Here is a 23,769-nt window from a genome sequence, read left to right as displayed (position 1 = left end):
TTCAGACAGGAAATGGCAGTGCCTTCTTTACAGGTCTTTAACAGTGGCTGGCTTTGTAGTTACCTCAAAGTCCTCAAAATAATAACAAACAAACAAACAAACAAACAAATAAACAAACAAACAAATAAATAAATAATGAAATCCACCTACATGACCCACACAAACTTTGTGAATTTTACCAATGGAATTCCAGAGCCTGTGGAAAAGAGGGTGGCAGAGAAAAGGGATTGCTGCTAACAAATCACACTGATACCATGTAGTCTGAATTTGCCTCTAAACATGACAGGGACAGAGAGTAGACATCACTTCAGCCTGAATGACAGTCAGCAGTAAGTAAATAAGTAAACATTTATTTATATAGTGCCATTTCTGGCCACTCAACCCACTTTACGCAAAATAAACAATTATTAAGTCAAGTCCATGGACAATGGTGGCTCTGTTGGTGTAAGCAACACAGAGCATTGTGTTCTTGAACGTAGCGTCTGTAGACCCCACCTCTAGAACTGTTATTTAAACAGGACCTGTGTGGCTGGGGGTTGATATCCTGTGTGCAGAGAAACAATGTCCCTTGAGGAGACAGGAAGTGTTAGGACAAAAAAAGAAGATGTGAAATGTACCTTTTTGTCTCTACTTTGCCTCACAGCCCCCTGGTGAGGCTGCACATCCTTGTAGTAAAACAGTGAAGCGGTTTAGTAGATTCGGTGGAGGAGTGCGGTCACGGACATGTTAGTGTATTCAAGACAGCTTGAGGTTACTCAGGTTTTACACACAGCCTCTTAAAGCAGCACAGTAAAATCTGCTGGGTAACACAGGCTAAGATCAGAGGTCACTCAAAGCCAGTCGAGGTTAAAGCCATCTGGAAGGTCACTGCACTTTCCCATTCGTCTGATCGCCGGTGGTATATCCCCCAGGATTCCCTGCTCCCGGACAGGCTCCACTGTGCTATCTCTCTATGTTTATGGTCATGTTTATGTTTACTGTTTATTTGTTGTTCTGTGTCACAGTGCCACTAATGGCTGCTCCAGCCACTAGTGACTTAGGCATGATGTCTGCTGTACCTTGTTCCTTCTGTCCTGTGTGTGTCTGTGTGTGTGTGTGTTTTTGCCGGGTTGTCTTTTCTCTCGTGTAACCTCCTCCTCCTCCGCCGCCTTCCTCGCCCTTGTCTGCTCTCTGCTCCGGAACACAACTAAAGTAACCGGAAGTAAGTCGGCTCATCTGCTATACAGCTCTATGAACGCTGACAGTTCATGTTATTTCATCCTATTTAGAGTGAGACCTCCTGTTTTATTGGCTTTACCATACACTCTCAGAGAGAAAAAGATGCAAAGCAATTGTTGACAATTGTTGTTTTTTTGTGGGGCAGGGTTCTAAGGTATGAATTTTTAAACAACTAAATAGTTCAAGACTTTTTTAAAAGTACATTTACCTATTTATTCTGAGCTATATGCAAGATGCATTTGTATATATTAATATGAATGAAGTATTGCATTGTATTAGTGTTAAGTTCTATTTTTTCTGTGCCAGTACAGTACTCTTATTATGAATTATTATTATTATGAACTCTTCACTCTTGACCCATAAAGCAAAGCTGAAAAACTATCATTTTGTTTATTTACATGAACTGAAACCCAAATCTTACATAAACTCTGCTGATTATGGCCTATAGAGATGTAGACATATATTCACACTTCAGATGTGATTTTGCACAGCATTGCGTGGATGTTTATAAGTTGTGGGTTTGTTGGATAGGTACATCTTTGAGCACAAGGGTACTCAAAGGATTATGGTCATCAACAACTGCCAGATAAACGACGATGCTGCCTACTCAGTTAGTGCTGGAGACGAGAAATGTTCAACTGAGCTCTTTGTTAAAGGTACTCTGCCTGTCTGCCTGTCTGTCTGCCTGTCTGTCTGTCTGTCTGCGTGTGTGCACACTGTCTCTAAAGGTCCCAGTTTAATGGTGGGTGATACACAACGTTTCGACCACTCAGGTGTACCTGACGAAGCCCTGAGTGGTCGAAACGTTGTGTATCACCCACCATTAAACTGGGACCTTTTGAGACAGTGTGCGGCTATCTTTTGTTTTACTCAGTATTTCTAGTATCCAGCACCTGTAGAATTGTTATAGATGTGCGTACACCTCTACACTTCAGTTCTGTCTGCGTGTCTGCCCAGCCTGCACAGACACACACACCCACACCCACACCCACACACACACATACTTCCAAATAATCACAATACTGTCTGTCCCACTCTGATGATGAAACTGTGCTCTCTCTCTCTCTCTCTCTCACTATCTCTCTTGGCAGAGCTCCCTGTGAATATTGTAAAGCACCTGGAGCCTGTGAAGACTACAGTCAATGAGCGCATTGAGCTGGAGTGTGAAGTGACTGAAGAGGGGGCTAAAGTGAAATGGTACTACAACGCAGACTTCTGTACTAACAATAAATAATATGAGTGCAGACGTGCTTGTGCACTATTATAAGGTATTATAAGTACAGAAGTATGTGAATTGGAACGCAGACACAGTCTACTCCTTACCTTACAGTCTACTCCTTACCTAGACTAAAAACACTGTTTCAGTGGAGATCTTTTATTGAAATTCTCTTTTAGTTTAGGACTTGGCATAATCCATGACATTTATCTGAGATGCTTAGATAGCAAAAAAAGCTTACTCAATAGCTTAGATAGCTATTGAGCAAGAGCACTACAGTGCTACAGAGCTGAGTGTAGATTGGGCTTCTATCTGGTGATGGAATGAAGAATGAAACCCAGACTCCATATTTCCACAGGATGAAGAATGGTGTTGAAGTCCCAACTGGAGTCCGGTCTCGGTACCGGGTGAAATCCGAGGGCACCAAGCATTGGCTGATCATAGACGATGCCACGAAGGAGGACACTGGCACTTACTCCCTCAAGGCAACAGGGGGCACCACTGAGGCTCATGTTCAGGTGGACTGTAAGTACCAGTGTTCTGAAATATAGCCTTCTGCTAAGGCCAAGGTTCACTTAATATCAATCTAAGACAAATAGACAGCTTACTGGATGCCTGTCACAAGTGCATTCACACTTTTGGAAAACAGACGTGACTTTTTTCCTTAATGGACAAGCAAATTAACTGTTTGGTTTGTATTTACATCGTATCATTCAGTAGCATATACACAGTATCTGTTTTATATGCCATAATCATCATCATAAAGGAATGACTGCAAACTTCTCCTCAGTTGTTATATTTATGGTTACAGAAACATCATAATCCCGCAAGTTGTCTTGTTGGTGCTCCTTTATTTCCCTCTGTGATCATATCAGTCAGTTCGCTTTAGCTTTTTCGCTTTTTTTTTGGATGGATAGACTGTCTGGTGGATCTGTTTTCTTGTTCTATCTATCTATCTATCTATCTATCTATCTATCTCTATCTATCTATCTATCTACATCTCTCTCTCTCTCTTTCTTCTCTTCTTGTCTCAGTGAAACCTCTGAAGATCTTTCAGGATCTGCAGGATATGACGGTTCTGTTGGGTCAGCCTCTTCCCCTCCACCTGGAGATCTCCCCGGGCAACGTTCCGGGCCGCTGGTACCGCAACGGGCAGCTGATCCAGTCCAGTGACCGCATCAATATCCTCCACCGGGCCAGGTATGAAGAACAGGACAAAACATGTACACACACACACACACAGACACACACATAACTCTCTCTCTCTCTCTCTCTCACACAGACACACACAGACACACACATAACTTTCTCTCTCTCTCTCTCACACACACACACACACACACACACACACACACACATACACACACACACACACACACACACACACACACACACACACACACACACACACAGACACACACATAACTCTCTCTCTCTCTCTCTTTCTCTCTCTCTCACACACACACACACACAGTCACACACACACACAGACACACACACACACACACACACACACACACACACACACACACACACACACACACACACACACACACATTCACTTAGTCAGGTCATTTTATATGCAGGACATATGTATTACTCTGTGCATTACTGTGTGGGCAGTGTCAGACTAGACCGAAGTTCCAAGTATCCCGAGTGATCAAGCCTTTAAATGCATTAAGCATTAAGTTTAATCCCATCTACCTTTGTAGAGCAAGTTCTCATAAAACATCATCAAAACACAGGAAAAAACATCTCGGTTTGTACACTGATCATTTTGAAAAGTTTCTTTGTAAAGACGAGTTTTGTTTTTATTGTTGTTTATGACAGGAACCACAGGCTGGAGGTCCAGGCCACCACGATTCATGATGCAGGAGACTACATGTTTGTTCCCGAGGGCTACTCTCAGAGCCTAACTTGCAAAGTTCAAGTTCACGGTAAACAGCGAGTGCCCCTCCTCTCATTATCAGTAGTATGGTAGAATTATTCAGAATAGATTCAGCAGTCATTCAACACAATGCCACAAGATACATTCATTATTTCCAGTACAAGAAGTTTTGTTTTTTCGGTTGCCATAATTGTCTAGCCTGACAAGCCAGACCCACATTACAGTTTTTTCTGAATGCTTAAACACATTTTTTTGCAAAACTCTACACACAAATGGCAAAACCTCTCACCCAATCAGCAAAACATTGTAGTTCTCTTGCAAAAGCTAACACACCTTGCTTAACTCTTCACACCTTCAGTAAAAATGGTGTTTTCAGATCTAACAGTAAACACAAGCCATCACAATAGTAAGCACACAATGTGCCAACAACACACTGATGGTATGAATAAAAACACATCTGGCTTTTTGCTTTCTCTGTGCACAAGGTAGACTATGTCAGTTTGAGGTCATACTTTTGTCATAGTTCTGTAAACATACAGGGATCCCAACTTCAAGTATTAGTGTTTATTTACACACATCAAAACAAACACAAGTGTGTTTTTCCAAGTTAAAACACAAAATAGCATTTCACTGAGACAAAACAAATCAGTCTACATCGGGTCGTCTCTCTCAAAATTCTGTCTACATCACATGCAATGTCCTAGTCCAAGGCACCGGGAAAAAATATATTCTGGAATGCATTATCCAGGCCTGACATGACAATATCCCCACATGTAGACTGTTTTTGTCTGTTTTTTCTCTTCTCACTCTTCCTGCTCACTCCATCGTACCCATTGTACATTACCTGTGGCTTATTTATAGTGCTTACGCTGATTGCAAAGTGAACTAATTATCTAAAACAGTTTTCACATGAGAAAATGTGCCAGAGAGTTGGCAAAATAGTGTAAATAATAGCCATTGTGCCTACAGTTGTGCAAAGTGTGTGTTACAAAATTGCAAACTGAGTGCAAAGCAGTGTTTGTGCTTTTAGTTTTGCGAACTCGGTGAGTGGTTTTGCCATTTGTGTGTAGAGTTTTGCAAAAAAAGCCATAGTTACAAAAAATGTGTTTAAGCATTCAGAAAAAAACTGTAAAATGTAGGGTCTGGGTACTCACCGTTCGCAGTGCTCAGTCCGAGGGGCGGTATAATCGGTTGTCTTTCAAATTCCCTCTGCACGCAATAGGACAGCGCTATGAGTCCCATGTTTCCCACCAGCGGAGCTACAGTAGTTGGCTAGTTCAAACTTTTGCCAACTTAATAAAAGCTTAACTGGTGTTACACTGTTGGCCAACAGCAACATTTATCTTCTTTTTTTTTAAGTAGCAAGGAATTCAAGCCAAACCGTTGCAACTCTGCCATCAATCATTATGTTAAGCCCACCTAACGACTCTATACACGATCAGATTGGCATGATAGAAGTTTAATTTTTCGAGCTCACAAGCCAACGAAGAGTTGCTAGACTAGCCCTGGAAGCAAATGTAATTTGCTGCTGCTAGGGTACGTCTAGATTTCTAGGCTAATAATTGTCCGGTTTTTGAATGAAAATGATTTATAGGTCTATTTTTGTCAATTCCAACTGAACAATATTGATTCATCTGAACTAGCTGATTCTCAACTAAATCTGACAAAGATTATGGTTATTGTTATGGCTATGGTTATTCTTGCTGGTTATGGCTAGTTGTATGGTAATGTCCTGCTGGCTATAGTTATGGTTATGAGTATGGTTATGGTAAATTCCTGCTGGCTATGGTTATGGTTATGATAGATTCCTGCTGGTTATAGTTATGGTTATGGTAAATTCAAGGTGGTTATGGTTATGATTATGGTAAATTCATGCTGGTTATGGTTATGGTCAATCCCTGCTGGTTATGGTTATGATTATGGTAAATTCCTGCTGGTTATGGTTATAGTTATGGTAAATTCATGCTGGTTGTATTTATGGTTAGGGTAAATTCCTGCTGGTTGCCCCAGCTGAGGTTTTGCTCTGCCCTGCTCTCCTCAGATCCTCCCAGGGTGCACCTGGAAGCGCTGAATGCCCCAGACAACACCATCACCATCGTTGCCGGAAACAAGCTGCGTCTGGAGGTCCCCATCAGTGGAGAACCGGCCCCAAGAGTGGTCTGGATGAAGGGAGAGAGGGTGCGCTTACAATTCTGGCTTCTTATTTCAACATTTGTAGTTTGGCTCATTTAGAAGAGACAAGTGAATAAGTTAAAGTAACACAATGTAGGAATTACACTTTTTGTCAGTTTTCAACATACTGGGTACCGATTTAGCATAAATGGGGATGCACAATTAGTCTGAAACAGGGTATTACTGTAAAGGTCTAAAGTGTTACAGAGGGATTCAACAAAAACACGACATGGTGCAATACCAGGCTTCCCCAGCACACATCAGCAATGTCAGAGACTCCAGTCAAATAATTACATTTTCATGCTTTAATACAACATAGAAGAATACATGATTGCAAAAGATATAAACAGAAGTGACAGGTGATATATGTCTAAGTAACAGCGAAACAAGTATCCCTCTGTTGTAAAATATATTGCCAGATTAACAAGGTTAAAACCATTTGGGTTCTAAGTTATTTTCAGTATTATCACAGCAATTAGCCACTAGATAGATAGATAGATAGATACTTTATTGATCCCCAAGGGGAAATTCAAATTCTAGCACCATTTGAAACCTTAGGCCGCATGGTTTTGCATGATATGCATGTGATATTTGTGTGATGAGTAGTCTGTGAGCAATTCTTTGGACACACTTTGTGTCCATCAGCCCCATAGGTTTAAAGCTGGTCGATTACGGGTATACAGTACATATTACTTTACATTTACATTATTATTTCTACAGAGGGGGCCTTTTCCCTGTTTATTTATTACATGTGTGTATATAATTTTTTCACCCTAAAGGTGATTTTGGACTCAGGCAACAGGGTGCGGGCAGAGACGTACGCTGACCACACCAGCCTGACCATTGACGTCACCGAGAGGGAGGACTCGGGCAACTACAAGATAGTCCTGCAAAACGACGCAGGAGAGGACAGCGCCACCGTCAAGGTCAAGGTTGTGGGTGAGAGACAGCAGACTTGTGACCTTCATGGGAGAATCGTTGGAGAGATGAGGGCCTCAACTTAGAACTCTGAATCATGATAATTTTGGCTGAAGGAACCCCGGTTCTGTTACAGAACCTTTTAACACCAAGCAGACTGTGCGATTTTGGTCCAGGTTCAGGGGCAGCCGTGGCCTACTGGTTAGCGCTCCGGACTTGTAACCGGAGGGTTGCTGGTTCGAACCCCGACCAGTAGGAACGGCTGAAGTGCCCTTGAGCAAGGCACTGCTCCCCGAGCACCGCTTTTGTAGCAGGCAGCTCACTGCGCCAGGATTAGTGTGTGCTTCACCTCACTGTGTGTACACTGTGTGCTGTGCGTGTTTCACTAATTCACGGATTGGGATAAATGCAGAGACCAAATTTCCCTCATGGGATCAAAAGAGTATATATACTTTCTAGCCCAGTCAGTCGGACCTGACTAACTTTAGCGTTGGGCCGATTTGTTATGCCGTTTGAGCGGGCTTGAGATGTCTGAGTAGAAGATGAATTTATCAATATTCTAGCTCTGGTCGGGTCCATTCGGATTGCTGGCACGTCAGATATTTTTGTCGGCTGTCTGTCTTGTCGTGTGAGCAGATGGAGGCACAATATGAACACAACAATGGCAATTGATTGAAACATATTGTACGAGTACCAGATACGCAACTGTCTGTCACTGTATCTCAGTGTCTACTCAGCTTAAAAGCCATATTAATTACAGACAAAGTCCTTTTAGGCCCTTTAAGTCCCTCCGCTCGGCGGCCATATTGTAACACTTTTTGGGCACTTATCAGGCATCACACGCAAGGCTTCACGACACCAACCTTGCTCCACCAGTGAGATTACAACACATGATTGGCACAATATATCACAACACACCACATGATTGCCACAATGTATTCTAATTTTTTGCCACGTATGCGGCGGGATATGTGTAGACAACTGCCATATTGGCATTACAAACTAACCCCATGCATTTCTATGGATGATTTTTTGAGTGCTGTGTCTCCTCATTGGAAAGTGTCTGTTGCAGACAAACCAAGTCCCAAACCACCCCAACAACCATACTGTATGTATCACGTACTGTGTGATTTGATTCTCTAGATATTCCAGACGCACCGGAAGCTCCTCTCGTCCCAGTGGTCGGAGGAGACTGGTGTTCCATGACATGGGAGCCTCCGCACTATGATGGAGGATCACCTATTTTGGGTAGGCCTATGTGAATAGTGAATAGCGTGTGTGTGTGTGTGTATGTGTGTGAGAGTGTTTGTGTGTGTGTGTGTGTGTGTGTGTGTGTTTGTGTGTATTCAGTTTGTATACTCAGATTGTTTCATTACTCTAATGTGTGTGTGTGTGTGTGTGTGTGTCATTTAGGCTACTTCATTGAGAGGAAAAAGAAACAGAGCTCCCGATGGATGAGGTTGAACTTTGACCTTTGCAAGGAGACAACCTTTGAGCCAAAGAAGATGATTGAGGGCGTCCCGTATGAGGTGCGCATCTTTGCTGTGAATGCCATTGGTGTCTCCAAACCCAGCGGGCCTTCCAAAGCCTTTGTGCCACTCGGTGAGTTAAACTTTACATTTCATTACATTACATTTGGCTGACACATTTTTAACCAAACTAACAACATGGTAAACCGTTTAAGTTTTTTAAAGCAATTCTCTCAACAATTTTAGGACAATTTAAAAACGTTAGAGTACAGTAAGAATAAGTGCATCAGTGAGTGCTGTTTTTAACAGTTGAGTGTCAGTTCAAGACGGGTGGTAAGTGCTAGGATCAGCAAGACTTGTTGTAAGTGGTGCTATGAGAGGAGATGTTCTCTAAGTAAACCGCTTAATCACTAACAACACTTGTGGAAAATGTTGCATATCACATGGTAGATATCTTAAAAACCTACATTTCATTTCAACAAGATCTTTGTGAAGATAAATGAGAATAAGAATGAATAAGAAATTTTTTTATCAGAGTTTCTCTCAGTGAGTTTGTTTAGATTGTGTGTTCCGTATTCATTCACAACACTATCAAATACAGCAGACTCAGCTCAAGTAGCGTCTAAGACCAAGTAAAAGTGCAATATTACATGACATGTGAATGTTGCCACCCCATCTCTCTGTCATATGTCCTTACTCTAAGTGCCTTGCCCCACACACACATACACACATGCTCACTCACACACACACGACGCACACACACACACACACACACACACACACGCACACACACACATGCTCACACACACACTCACACACACACACACACACACACACACACACACACACACACACACACACACACAAAAAACATACACACACACACACACACACACACACACACACACACACACACACACACGCACACACGCATTTTAATAAAGACACACACATGCTCACACACACACACACACACACACACACACACACACACACACACACACGCACATACACATACACACCCCACCTTCACCACCATCCTCCCTCTCTGCAGCTGTTGTTCTGGACACGACAGTATTCCAGGCATGACCTCACGACACATAGAGCGAGGATTTAGGGGATATTAAATATGCCTCTATAATGGCAGCCAAATCGACGCAGGCTTATGAGAGATGGGATGTGTGTGTGGGTGGGGGGTGGCGGGGGGGATGTAGTGCCGGGGTAAGAATAGAAGAGATGGGATCTAATGAAGACTCAGGGAATGGATCAGTGGCATGCCTGCCTGATTACGACCTGAGCCACTCTGCTCAGACTTGTCGCATGTTTGTCAGTGTGTGTGTGTGTGTGTGTGTGTGTGTGTGTGTGTGTGTGTGTGTGTGTGTGTGTGTGTGTGTGTATGTGTGAGTGTGTCTGTGTGTGTTTATGTGTGTGTGTTTATGTGTGTGTGTGTGTGTGTGTGTGTGTGTGTGACACAGGGTGGTTTATTTTGAACATGACAAGGGGCTGATCATGCTTGCCTCTGTGTGTGTGTGTGTGTGTGTGTGTGTGTGTGTGTGGGCATAGGGTGATTTATTTTAAACACTACAAGGGGATGACCATATACAGAACAAGCTGGGAATAAATTATTAAAAATACATGACGCTACAGAAGGAGCTGATAAATGTTTTTTGTTTTTCTCAATCTTTTTTCATAGTAAAATGCATACTTCTTTGTGTTTGTTTCAGCTGTAACCAGTGAGCCAACGATGCTGGTGGTGGATGATGTCACTGACGACACGGTGACAATGAAGTGGCGTCCACCTGACACGATTGGTGCCGCGGGATTGGACGGCTATCTGGTGGAGTACCAAATTGAAGGATGTAAGGGGAACCTAGAGCAGACACATTTCAAATTGTAGTATCACTTGGGACCCATGTTCAGTTAGTTACCATGGCTTTAGTTACCATGGTTACCATGGCTACCATGTTGTTTTTTGTTGTTTTTTTACAGAACACACACAATCATGTAATCATGATCAACGCTGATTTTAATACTGACAGTATCCCTCATTATGATTGGCTCTCTTTTCAGCGGACGAGTGGATCATAGCCAATCCGGAGCTGACGGAGAAGACCAAGTACACCATCACGGGTCTGCCCACAGAGGTGAAAATCCAGGTGAGGGTGAAGGCCATCAACGCCGCCGGAGCCAGCACACCCCGCACCACACAGCACGCCATCCTGGTCAAGGAGGTCATCGGTGAGTATCCACTACTCTAGAGGAGGTTCATGGGAATTTGTTTTGAATAAATCTTCCATGTCAAAAAAACAAGTTATTACCGGTAATAAAGATAGGCACAGCAATAACAAATGTCCTGCTGTTCATAGTGCCCAACATGGCACGTCTATATTCCTCACACTTTTGTGAACTACTGCTTTAAAGGAACACGCCTACTTTTTTTTGGAAATGATTGGGAAATAGCTTATCTGCCATCTCCCCCAGAGTTAGATAAGAGGATACATACCCTTCTCTTCTCTGTGTGTGCAATAACCCAACCAGTCTTAGACTGTTAGCCTAGCTTAGCATAATTGTGCACCTTGAATTTCCCCTGGGGATCAATAAAGTATCTATCTATCTATCTATCTATCTATCTATCTATATCATTTCCAGGCTGAAAGAACCCTGCTGGTCGAATAAAAAAAGTAATTTTGGCACAATTATCTGAGTAAAATCTCACAAAGTGTCTTTTAGATAATCATGTTTTAGATAGTCCTACACAACTTTACTTTTTGTTTTTCCTCCAGAACCCCCGAAGATCAGAATCCCCAGGCACCTGAAGCAGACATACGTCCGTAAGGTTGGAGAGGCTGTCAATCTTGTCGTGCCCTTCATGGTAAGATCACAGAGTCTCAAAAAGTGAGAATGTGTGAATTCAGTCTTGGACAAATATACAGTACAAATTGTACTGTAGGCTATGTCAGGATGTTTGTCTATACATGTATGTGCATCTGAATGTTCTGTCATGTGGTTAAGTGGCTACAGTGTCCATTCCATGTTTGGATCCAAGTGCCCACGGAGACTCAGGTTCAAATTTGACCTGTGGTCATTTCCCTGATGCCACCCCACCTCTCTCCCACTCACTTCCTGTCGGTCTTCGCTGTCCTATTTAAGACAAAAAGACAAAGGGCCCGAGTTCGGCGGTGATATAGGTAGCAGGAAGCTACGTCAAGACGTGTACTCTGAAATGGGCGAGACCTCTCCAGTGAAGTGAAATTAAATAATAACTAATAACTAATCACATGCAACCTGTGTTAAATTCTGATCTATCTATCTATCTATCTATCTATCTATCTATCTATCTTTTATTAATTAACTTCGGTCTGACTCTGCCCACTCTATGTGTCTGACTTTGCCCTGGCCACAGTGCGCATGCACTGTTGCCAAAATACGCTGTCAAATTTGCACCCAAAAAGTCCTAAGAATACCCTTAAAATCTGAGAATGTCTTGTGTGCTTGTCAGGGGAAGCCCAGGCCTAAAGTGAGCTGGCTGAAGGACGGTGGAGAGGTGGAGCCCACCCAGGTCAACATCCGCAACACGGAGTGCGACAGCATCTTCTTCATACGCAAGGCCGAGCGGAAGCACTCCGGCAAGTACGAGATGACCGTGCAGGTGGAGAAGCACACGGACACTGCTATCCTGGACATCCAGATCGTCGGTGAGTGCTGTTTATCAGTCTGTTGGAGGATTCATGGGCCAGGATAAACACCTCATGTCTCACGTGTGTGTGTGTGTGTGTGTGTGTGTGTGTGTGTGTGTGTGTGTGTGTGTGTGTGTGTGTGTGTGTGTGTGTGTGTGTGTGTGTGTGTGTGTGTTTTCTCTTTTGGGATGTGCATGGCCTTTGTCTGTTTCTCTGTCCATGACAAACCTGTCAGAAATGCTTGAGAAGACTAAGAACAATAATGATAATGATAATGATAAAGCCTAGTTCAAATGACTAGTGCAGCAGATTATCCTAGTGACCTTTTGACCTTTCCCCCTCTTTAGATCTTCCCGGTCCCCCGCAGTGTGTTAAGATCGAGGAAGTATGGGGGGAGAACGTGGCACTTGATTGGTCCCCTCCCAAAGACAACGGAAACGCTCCAATCACAGGCTACACCATTCAGAAAGCTGATAAAAAGACGATGGTACACTCTATCATATGGATGATAATGTGATGATGACTATATCATATGAACCTTAATGTGATGATGACTACAGTATATCATATGGACCTTAATGTGATGATGACTATATCATAATATGGACCTTAATGTGATGATGACTATATCATATGGACCTTAATGTGATGATGACTATATCTTTGGACCTTAATGTGATGATGACTATATTTATGGACCTTAATGTGATGATGACTATATCATCTGGACCTTAATGTGATGATGACTATATCTGTGTGTGTGTGTGCGAGTGTGTTCATAAGTGTTATAATGCCCTTAAGTAACTGTGTGTGTGTGTGTGTGTGTGTGTGTGTGTGTGTGTGTGTATGTACACTTGAGTAACTCTACCGTCCCTTCCCAACCCCAGGAGTGGTACACCTGTATCGAGCACTACCACCGCACCTGCCTTACCATCACTGACCTGGTGGTTGGCAACGAGTACTTCTTCCGCATCTACGCCGAGAACATGTGCGGCCTCAGCGAGTCCGCCACCGCCACCAAGGACAGCGCCCTCATCGTCAAGCAAGGTCAGTCCCTACTCCGGCTCTAACACCCTACAGCATATGACATCCTGCTTTGGGAAGCCATATAGTTATGATGAACTGACAGTTCATCATAACTATATGGCTTCTCAAAGCATAATAATATATATAAATATATATATTAAGTTTTTTCCTTTTGTCTATGAAGTGAAGTTTAATTTGTTGACAAAAGGAAAATTAACATTTTGTCCATCAAATGAAAAGCACAACAGTAAATTGAGTGCATCACATGATTCCATTTTGTTGTCTGTTCACGCAAGAATATGCAATGTTGTTTGTGTTTTTTTTTCACGGGCTAAAGGTATTGCAGTGTTACATGGTTATGTAATAAATAGTTTTTTATATTATTAAAAGGTATTTCAGTGTTACATGGTTATGTAATAAATAGTTTTAATAGTCTGTTACTCTCCACCCGTCACCTTAAATCAAATAAGTATATTGTTAAAGAGGTGGATATAGTGCAAGAGACATACATCTATACTTATTTTATTTATTATTAATCATAATGTACATATATACAATAGTATATTTTGCCTAAATAAATTTTTTGAAGTAATTGTTAAATTGAAGACTTTAATATAATTGATTACATTAAGTACATTGTAAAGGTTGGGGAAAAGCGTGTGGGTGTTGACACTTCCAGCTTAAACAGAGAAGAGACATGCACACATACCAGCGTCACATCTTGGTGTGAACATGGTACGATATGTTGAATCTCATACGCTGTATAAGATTTGACATATGCTCCTAAAATCAATTAATAAATCAACTCTCTAGAGAGCTGTTATTTAAACTGTTCTGATTCTGATTAAACAAAAAGCCATGTTGTCTCTTCCTCATCACACATCATAAAGGGTCCAACCCACATGATACAGCATTCAGCCGGTATCATGCACAGCATCCGTCCTGTTCCCTTCCTTTCCACCCTTCCTCCTCCTCTCCTTTCTCCTCCTCCTCCTCCTCCTCCTCCTCCTCCTCCAACCCTCCCTGCTCTTGCTCTGCCTGTGCCTTTGGCTCCTCTTCCTCTGGCTCCTCTTCCTCCTCCTCTTCCTCCCTCTCCTCTCGCTCTCGTTCAGGGCTCCACCTCAAGCACCCCGAGTACATCGACCGCGACTTCACCGAGCCGCCCAAGTTCACGCAGCCACTCAACAACATCTTGGCTGTCGCCGGCTACAACGCCACGCTCAACTGCAGCGTCAGGGCAAACCCCAGGGTAGGTGAAACCGCACAGCCACCCCTTATCTCACCCCAAAATGTCACCCGTGCCTGACTGGAGGGGTAAGTCTGGGGCATGACCGGGGTTGTGTTTGGTTAGCGCACAGGTAAGTCAACTCAGTTGCTTGTGTGGAATGTGCTCTGATTGAACTGTGAGATATTACACGACATGATAAGAGCCACACACACGGTAAACTGATGACCACAGGAATGTTTGGAGAGAGGCCTTTTAGTGCAGTGATTCAGACTCAGACTTTAGATTTTTTTGTGAATTTGTCTTTTTCTGGGATAAGCTTTCATGGAGCGTCGGAAATTATTTCTTTAAAATTTTAATATCTACCAGACACTGACAGATAAATGGTCAAACTCACCAGCCACTTAACAGTGAATCATTTTGTGTCTGAAATCTACCAGACACTTTCACATTTTACCAGCATTTGGCTGGTGGCTTGAGCTAATTCTGGTACTGGCTTTCTTGTATACAGATCTCCAATACATTAAGATACTAAACACTACAAAGAATAGTGCTCATATTGTTTTTATGGTGGTCAGGAGAGATTTTGGAAGAGCATTTGTTGTTTCAGATTAAAATAGTTGAATTGGTTTGTCAGCCAGATGCTTAGGCCTTCAGATATTGGCTACATGAGGAATTATCTTATTATGCAGGGTAATTGTTTAACATATGGGGATAGTATTGACTTGAGTATAGTATTGAGCATTCAAAAAAAAACTGGGTGTTTAAAATGTGTACAACAGTAATCAGGCACCTCACTCATAGGTGCCCCTGCGTCTAACTGCACAAAGGAAGTTATGTGTACAATACATCACAGGGTTTCTAATACCTGCTCTAAGATGTGATAAGCTCAACTGGGTCCATACCTTTAGATTGGGCATGAGGTGTTTATCCACACACACGCACACACACACACACACACACACAAACACACATGAGGTGTTTATCCTGGCCACAGACTGAGGTCATAGTTTGGGTCATGTGTAAAGCTCATGGGTGCCCCCATCCTAGAAGTTCTCAGAAAAACAGAAGCGCACTGGCAGAGAAAGACATAAACTGAAACAGAGATGTGTCTAGAAGTAAGAGTGATAAGTAAGTAAGACAGTGAGAACACATATATGTGAACACACGTGTGCAGACACACACACAGGTACAAACACACACACACACATTTACAAATAGAAGCACATGTCAAAGAAAGAAAGAAAGTTAAAAGTTATGCGTACGACACACACACACACACACAGGTACAAACACACACACATTTACAAATAGAAGCAAATGTCAAAGAAAGAAAAAAAGGTAAAAGTTATGGGATATGGGTTAGAGTGGACATGTGTACGACACACACACACACACACACACACACACACACACACACACACACACACACCACACACACACACACACACTGGATCACTTTCAGGCAGCCTTTGGCCTGTGTCTCCTTTTGACAGTGATGTAGCCCAGCAGATGCAGAGTAGGATACTTTTAGCCTAAGCCTCCGCCCTCCATAGTCGCAGAACACTGCCATGGCCCTGAGCACAATGACTGTCCAGCGGAGCTTAGAGGCTTAGCGTGCTCTCTTTGTGTGCAGAAAGATTTACTGTTCTTCACAAGTTAGTTTCTAATTATATACTTGCACCTTACTCAGTTTGCACTGTGTGTGTGTGTTTGTCTCTCTCTCTCTCTCTCTCTCTCTGTGTTTGTTTGTTTGTGTCTGTGGACAATGTTGTTTCTATGTGGGCTCCAGCCCAAAATCATCTGGATGAAGAACAAGATTGCAATAATAGATGATCCACGCTATCGCATGTTTAGCAACCAAGGCGTCTGCACCCTGGAGATCCGTAAGCCGAGCCCCTATGATGGAGGAGTCTATAGCTGCAAGGCCATCAACGACCTCGGCGAGGCTCAGGTGGAATGCAAGCTGGAGGTCAAAGGTTAGAGTGTGTGTGTGTGTGTATGTCAGAGATAAGTTTTGGAAACAACTTCTAGCTGTGTATTGCATTTGTTTCACCTCTATGTTATGTTAGGAGTTGTTAAATGTGTTATACAATGAAGGCTTGTAAGTTTGACAACATACAACAATGTCCTTTGTAGTCTCTCAGATCACTTATTTACTTTATAACAATCCGAGTTCCCTTGTCTCCATGTCTGCTGTTGACTGTGCTGATGAAGTTTCTTTCATTTTATCAACAAAATCATCCACAGGCTTTTCTCAGCAGCACCCACCTCTGATGTCCCTAGACCCGACCGTCTTAGTGAAACTTTATACTTTTAGCACCTTTTCTTGCCATCTAATCTCAGTTTTCTTCCCAATTAGCGGATGGCCGCATCAGCCAGCTCTAATACTGTATGTTCTATTTAAGTTTTTACCCCAGCCTAGGCCGTTTATGTCCACGGAGCTTTGCTCAGAGAATGCCCATAGCACATACAGGAGGATTTATATTTAATGAAGGTGTCCATTCCTTTTGTTAGACCACTCTTGCCATGTGCTAATTAATCATTGAAAGGTTTTTTTTTTCCCATGCATTATAACGGCATGGTAATGAAAATAAACATCAAGACCAGTATCATCCTGTAGTCTATCATGGAAATTGTACCTTCAATTTCCACTGAGGTTTTTGTCATTTAACATGATTCAGTTCTAGCTACCATTCCAAACATATTCATGGGGGAAGCAGTCAGGACACCTCTTTCTAGAGCAGAACATATGTTTAAACCAGGGGTGTCAAACATAAGGCCCGGGGGCCAGATCAGGCCCGCCAGCAGGATTCATACGGCCCCCCAGATGTTCTGGGTAGGAAGGGGAAATTTGAAAAAAAAAAAAGTGTAATACAGGGTTCCTACGCAGTATGGAAAACCTGGAAAAGTATGGAATTTGATTTTAGTAATTTCCAGGTCTGAATAAGTATGGAAAAAAGAAACAAGGGTATGAAGGAATATTTGTGTTTCCACAATTGACTATTACATCTACAGTACTAATCACCTCACTCGGGTCATAATGAACCATTCCTACTGCTGTGTAGCTTAACTGACAGTCCACATCGTCAAGATACAATTACATGGGGGTCCTCAGAAAAAAAAACCTGTTCGATGCACGTGCCCTACACTATTGTGCACTGGTATGTTTGCGTAGCTCTGCTATTTTCGGCTAAAACACTGGTAGACTTTTTTGATTTTGTAAAAGTTACCAAGACATGGATACTGCATTATCTGATAAACTGTTATTGCAAACAAATCATAGCCTATTGTTTACGGTGATTTCTGAGGCATCTGGCATCAGTGCACTAGTCTCCAACATATGTAGTAGGCTATGCTGTATCTACAGTGAACTAAAAATGTGAGTGCACCTTCCAACACAGCACTTCCTCAACGAATAAGTGTTTTCTGAGGGCTAATAAGTTAATAATATACAGCTCTTCACAGTGCTAGTAGAACGCTCCATTGACAATGTCTAGAATTATGGTCAGAAAAATGTATCGAGAAGTTTGAAAATTTGAGTATGGAAAAAGTATGGAATTTTGAAATGGAAAATGTGTAGGAACCCTGGTAATAAGCAATATCTCTATGATACCTTGATTAAACCTAGCACTACAAACCATCCTCAGGAAGGAAGAGACATGGAAGTAGGTTATTTCAAGAGTAATAGCGTTAGTAGCACATGATTTGTACTTGTTTGCTTATAAGTGGATATGGAAAAGGAGTATATAAAACAACACTCATACCCATGCAGAAAAATGGTAATGACAATGACGGCCCTCACGAGGTCTCATTCCAACAAATCTGGCCCACTAGCTAATATGAGTTTGACATCCCTGGTTTAAACAGTCGTGCAGAAAAGGCAGTTCATTTAGAATTCATCTTATAGTTGACTAGGCAAATTCATGTATTGTATATTTCATTTTTTTTTAGTGTTGTGAAGTGTTATTTGTATTTTCTTTTCCATGGTTACTTTTTTCATTATACTTTTGTGTGATAGATATCATCATAATTGTGGATGTAGGAGATGAATCTCTACAGAGACCGGGAGGTGTCATCGCAAGATATTTCTTGTGTATTGAGAGAAGTTGTCTTTGTTTTAAAGGATAATTCCGGTGTGATTTTGACCTAAAGTGTCTTGAAACATTCCAGTAGCAGCAACTGGAATCCATGCATTTCCACTGAATTATTTTTGGAATCTGATCCCTTATCATACCTGTTCATTCGTACTCGTCGCTCGACTTATCGTGACTAAATTCAAGATAGCGTTGAACGGTAAAATTCCTTAAGGTACTGTCTGTATAAATCGTCTTGTAAATAAACTACCAGTGCTTTTTCAAAGTTCTCCATGTCTCGTTTTAAATGTCAAGGCCCTCCGAAGTCTACCAATGAAGTATGGGAGCTACTTTGAGCCTCGTAAAACAGTGATTTATTTTCATGGCTAGGCCAATGTCCGAGGCACCACAACAAAACCCTGTTGGTAGCATTGGCTAACTAGCGGCAGATTTCTGAGTACAGGGGACAAGCCGAGGTGAGCTATGAGACATACGTTCACACTCGGTATCATGTTTCAACACACTTTAGGTCAATATCACACCGGAATTCTCCTTTAAGGCCTGAACCATGTCCAAATAAAAAAATAATACTAATACTAATTTAGTAGATTGCACACACCTAAATAATATTTTATGTGAAGAGTAGCATTTACATACTGTACACACACACACACACACACACACAGATACAGTGCCACCAAAGTAGGCTACCCTGGTTGTTGCCCATTCACTTTGGCCTGTAGAAGGGAAAAAAACGGTGCAAATGGGTGAAAAGTTGGTATTAAATTTCATTCGAAGTGGTATTAAAAAGGTCTTAAAAAGTCTTGAATTTAAGTTGGAGGATCCTGGGGATACCCTGTTTACTAAATTGTGCTTTCAGGTTACTAGATTGAACACTTGGTTTAGTACTACTGTACTTGTTTTAGTACATAGTGTGCGGTTTACTAAATAGTGTACTTGACGATTTGACTAAATGGTGAACTTGTTTTACTAAATAAAAATTAGAGCACAATTTAGTCAAATGAGCACACTACGTATTTAGTAAACTGAGTGCACAATTTACTGAAATGAGCGCAGAATCTAGTCAAATGATAGCAAGATTTAGTAAAATGACAGCAATATTTAGTAAAATGAGCACACAATTTAGTAAAATGTGGATACGTTCTCTCAATGTACAAAAGAAATTACACCTCCCGGGTTCCATAGACCTCCGAGTTCAATGAATAATAATTCAGTTCGATTTTGATTCATTTTGATTCGATTTTCATTTCCATCGAATCTCAGTTCATTTCCAGAATTGACTGAAAGTTTACTGAAAAAGTCACGTTGATCCCAACTGCCGACACCGATAGCCTCATTCATTTGTTAATAATGATGTTTTAATTTCAGTGTGTCTCCTACGAAACACATTTGAATAACTCCTTCACGTAAAATATTTAATAATAACTAAAGTAGTTGGTGAAACTCCCCACTGGAGCGCACATAACTCCCTCATGTAAAGTGTCTCTAACTCCCCTGTTCTCTTCTCTCCCCTTCAGTCCCTGTGCAGGAGTAGTGTATGTTCTCATTAAAGGTAAGCTTTCATATGGTTATGGCATATGAAGCTTATGTGTCATTCATTTGGAACCTCTTCAGCGGCTCATAATCCCGCTCTGCTTTATTTTGCTTTCTCAGTTGCAGTTACACTCTAAGGAAAATGAAAAAAAAAGTTTATTCAGTTTGTCCCTATTGACAAAAAAAAATTATGCAGTGTTATCTAAGATTTGACTGTGGATGTCTTTACGACCGGAAATTTGTTCTAGTTTTCAGAAAAGCTCCTTAATTTGATTTCAGTTGTCATTGAAACAACACTAAGCTGTCTTTGGAACAACCTGTTGTACTGAATTAATTCTCTTCAGAGTGTAACATCATCAAATGTGTACAATCCATACATTGCATGATAACACATCACAATAGGTACTAGGTTCGCTACTAGGATCATATGCTGCTTGAGCGCTTTGGTGTGTCCAAGAAACCCATTTTTTTTTTAAACAAGGCTGGGTAAATGTCACTTGGTGGAATCAGTGAACTTTCACTGATACCTCTATAACGGAATAACACACACAGTTGCTGGTCCTGTCAGACTTGGCTACCAGAGAGAGCCTTGCCTCTGTGCTCTGTGTAGCGGCTGATTTGCTGCTCTATATATCGAATCTCTGTGTTTCCTTGGTAACCATGCGTTCCTCACATAACAAATACCAACAGAAAGGTGAGTAAGCATCAGTCCAGACCACATACTGTACCAGATAAGGGAGGGGATTTGCTCAACCTTAAAGGCCTCCAGACATAGGCACCGACATGAGTGCGGTGCAGTCCGCTTTCAATGTATCAATTCGATTGTATTAGACTCCATTGTTCCCAGTACAACCCAGCACACCACTGCTGAACCCTTCCGCCACTGCCTTGTAGATTATGATTTAGTTCTATTTTTTTTTTAGCCGTTGCGTTGCTCAATAAAATTCATTGTTTATTGAATACTTGTCAGCTGAAAATTTCGCTGCTGGTATGGGCAAGTTGGCGCATTTATGTCGGCGCATATGTGCTGAGGCCTTAAGGCAGCGACATACGATGCACGACATACTACTGCATTGCTCTTGCTATTGGTGTGTCATTTCGACAGTATACTCAACAATCTATCACCCCTCATCAATCATCACTGATGTTTCAGATTAGGTTATTTTGGCAAAAACAGTTATTCAAAAAGCCTCAGAAGTGAGGCATTGTATATATTATTAATGGAGAGTCACTTATGCACTTATGCAATATAGCTAGAAATAGAACAATCCTTTTTTCAGAATTACATTTTGAATACAGTAGTCTGTAGATGAAATGTATCCATACTACTGATTAATGAATTAGGTAAGGACATGAATCTGGTGTGTCAATGGTATTGTCAGTGTTTTTATATATTTATACAATAGAGACACTTGCCACGTTTACATGGACACTTCCATTCCGATTAGAAACGGAATAACGGCTCAATCAGAATAAAAAATTGTCATATAAACACCACAATCAGAATGAAAATCCGATCCGAATTTTCATTTTTAATCGGAATGAAAGAGGCAGTGTAGTCCACTCCTATTCCGAATGAACAGCCATGTATACGGTCATTTGGATTGACTGCTGTATTTTCTCAAAGAAAAGTAGGCAACAACTACCCTGGAATCCAGGGTTCTCAATTTGCTCAGCAAGAGACTCTGGCAATGAGTAATGATGCATGTTACTTTTGCCCCTTGCATCAGGGGGGAACCAATCACACCTGTGTATCTGATATAGGCGGGTCAGAGGCGAGCTAAACAGATGACAGACGTAGTGTTATCCAATTGTGTCGTTCCAAGTCCGGAACCAGTCAGTTAACATTGGACGCATAGTGTTATCCAATTGTGTGCAGTGAGATTTTCAAATGCGTGCTTGGTGCCACCACTCGAGTTGGGCCATTACATTTTTCGTGGCCAGACCCTTAATCTTTCAGATTGGGTCTGGTCCTCCAGGCTAGGCAACAACGGCTAAGATTCTAAAGCGCTTGAGAGCACCTGATCGGAATAGAACGTACCCCATGTAAACATAAGGCACAAATGTTTCAATCGGAATAGTTTAATCGGAATGACAAAAAAACTGTCCATGTAAACGTGGATAGTCATGCACTTATGCAATATAGCTAGAAATAGAATACAGAATTACATTTTATATAAAGTAGTATAGTGTAGAACAATAATTCTGCAGATTTACAATTTGAATAGAGTAGTCTGTAGATGAAATGTGTCCATATTACTGATGAATGAAGATAGGTTAAAGGTCATGAGCCTGGTGTGGGAATGGCGTTGTCTGTGCTTTTAGAGAGCATTCGTTGGTACCATAGAGTTTTGTGTCTTTGGTCTGCGCTTGTTCTGGTTCCACTGATTGTGATTGTTCAGTTTCTCTGTGACCTCCCTGTCTGTCTTACACTCTCTCTCCCCTCTCTTTGTCCTGACATTCTTTCATCTACAACCCTTTCTGCCCGTTACCACCAGTATATATGTGAAACACAAAGCCGTCTTGCTGTTTTCTCAGTGCGTTAATTCAAAAGTGAATGAAATTCAGTGCAAGTTCGGTTATAATGTGCTTGGATGGACACTCACTGCTATGTTGATTCTTTCTGTCAAAACATCTATCCATCTATCTATCTCTGTCTTTTATCTTCACTATCTGCTTCTTTGTCTGTAGTTCTCTGTCTCCTCTTTCTTGCTTGTTCTGTCTCTCTGACACACATCCTCTGAAAACAATCTGTGCTACTCAATAAACCGCCCCCGAACAAACAACACCAACAACAACAAAACTACATCTTCCTGTCTGAGCCTTTGGCCGCTGTTGACCTGCATCTTACTTCTCTCTCTTTCTTTCCACTCCCACCTTAGGCGGGTACACCTTCTTTGAACTCATGAAGAGGGGAGTGCCCTTACACCTGATTGACAAGTACATGAACGAGACAAAACAAGAGAAGGCACCCGAGTGACAAGCAAATTCCCCTGAGCTACTCATAGCCTTCCGACACCCGTGGCTCAACCAAGTTCCTTCTCAGCTTCTAGTGTCCCAGGGTTAGGGGGGGGGGGGGGGTAAGTGGGGTTGGGTTCCGAATGTGGAAAAAATGGAATGCTGTGTACAGATGTTTTCACAGTTAGGCATATATAGAAAAGCCCAATATAACCATGTGCCCACAGTATCTTTCCTTACGAAAAAAAAATAAAGTCATTCATGTTACAAAGAGCCCACATGCATGTCACCAGTGGCTTTGACTGTAGCCTCAAGTTAGCTGTGGAGAAAAAAATGTACCCAGCATGTGTAGTGTTATTTATTACTTTTATT

At 41.8% G+C, this 23,769-nt stretch overlaps 1 protein-coding gene across 9 annotated transcripts in view; it reads left to right on the top strand.

Moving 5' to 3' along the window:
• mybpc1 (myosin binding protein C1) overlaps positions 1–23,510 on the top strand; it is a 42,871-nt gene extending 19,361 nt beyond the window's left edge. For 5 of the 9 annotated variants that reach the window (XM_048267857.1, XM_048267855.1, XM_048267853.1 and 2 more), the window contains 19 exons: positions 1,193–1,201; positions 1,750–1,874; positions 2,310–2,415; positions 2,793–2,959; positions 3,469–3,634; positions 4,265–4,371; positions 6,364–6,500; positions 7,274–7,433; positions 8,556–8,660; positions 8,826–9,014; positions 10,606–10,740; positions 10,952–11,119; positions 11,665–11,753; positions 12,381–12,576; positions 12,906–13,045; positions 13,446–13,605; positions 14,697–14,833; positions 16,602–16,788; positions 23,322–23,510. In XM_048267857.1, coding sequence (XP_048123814.1) covers positions 1,193–1,201; positions 1,750–1,874; positions 2,310–2,415; positions 2,793–2,959; positions 3,469–3,634; positions 4,265–4,371; positions 6,364–6,500; positions 7,274–7,433; positions 8,556–8,660; positions 8,826–9,014; positions 10,606–10,740; positions 10,952–11,119; positions 11,665–11,753; positions 12,381–12,576; positions 12,906–13,045; positions 13,446–13,605; positions 14,697–14,833; positions 16,602–16,788; positions 23,322–23,419 — 2,581 coding nt within the window. In that variant the 3' untranslated portion in view covers positions 23,420–23,510. Of the gene's footprint in view, positions 1–1,192; positions 1,202–1,749; positions 1,875–2,309; positions 2,416–2,792; positions 2,960–3,468; positions 3,635–4,264; positions 4,372–6,363; positions 6,501–7,273; positions 7,434–8,555; positions 8,661–8,825; positions 9,015–10,605; positions 10,741–10,951; positions 11,120–11,664; positions 11,754–12,380; positions 12,577–12,905; positions 13,046–13,445; positions 13,606–14,696; positions 14,834–16,601; positions 16,789–20,423; positions 20,459–23,321 lie in introns of all 9 variants that reach the window. The other 4 variants (XM_048267856.1, XM_048267854.1, XM_048267852.1 and 1 more) reach the window with 2 other exon arrangements.
• The last annotated feature ends 259 nt before the right edge of the window (positions 23,511–23,769 follow it).

The sequence above is a fragment of the Alosa alosa genome, chromosome 17 (assembly GCF_017589495.1).
Source record: "Alosa alosa isolate M-15738 ecotype Scorff River chromosome 17, AALO_Geno_1.1, whole genome shotgun sequence".
In the NCBI taxonomy this organism is placed as follows: domain Eukaryota; kingdom Metazoa; phylum Chordata; class Actinopteri; order Clupeiformes; family Clupeidae; genus Alosa; species Alosa alosa.
The sequence above is the reverse complement of the archived record's forward strand: the minus strand, read 5'-3'. Positions and strand labels throughout refer to the sequence as shown.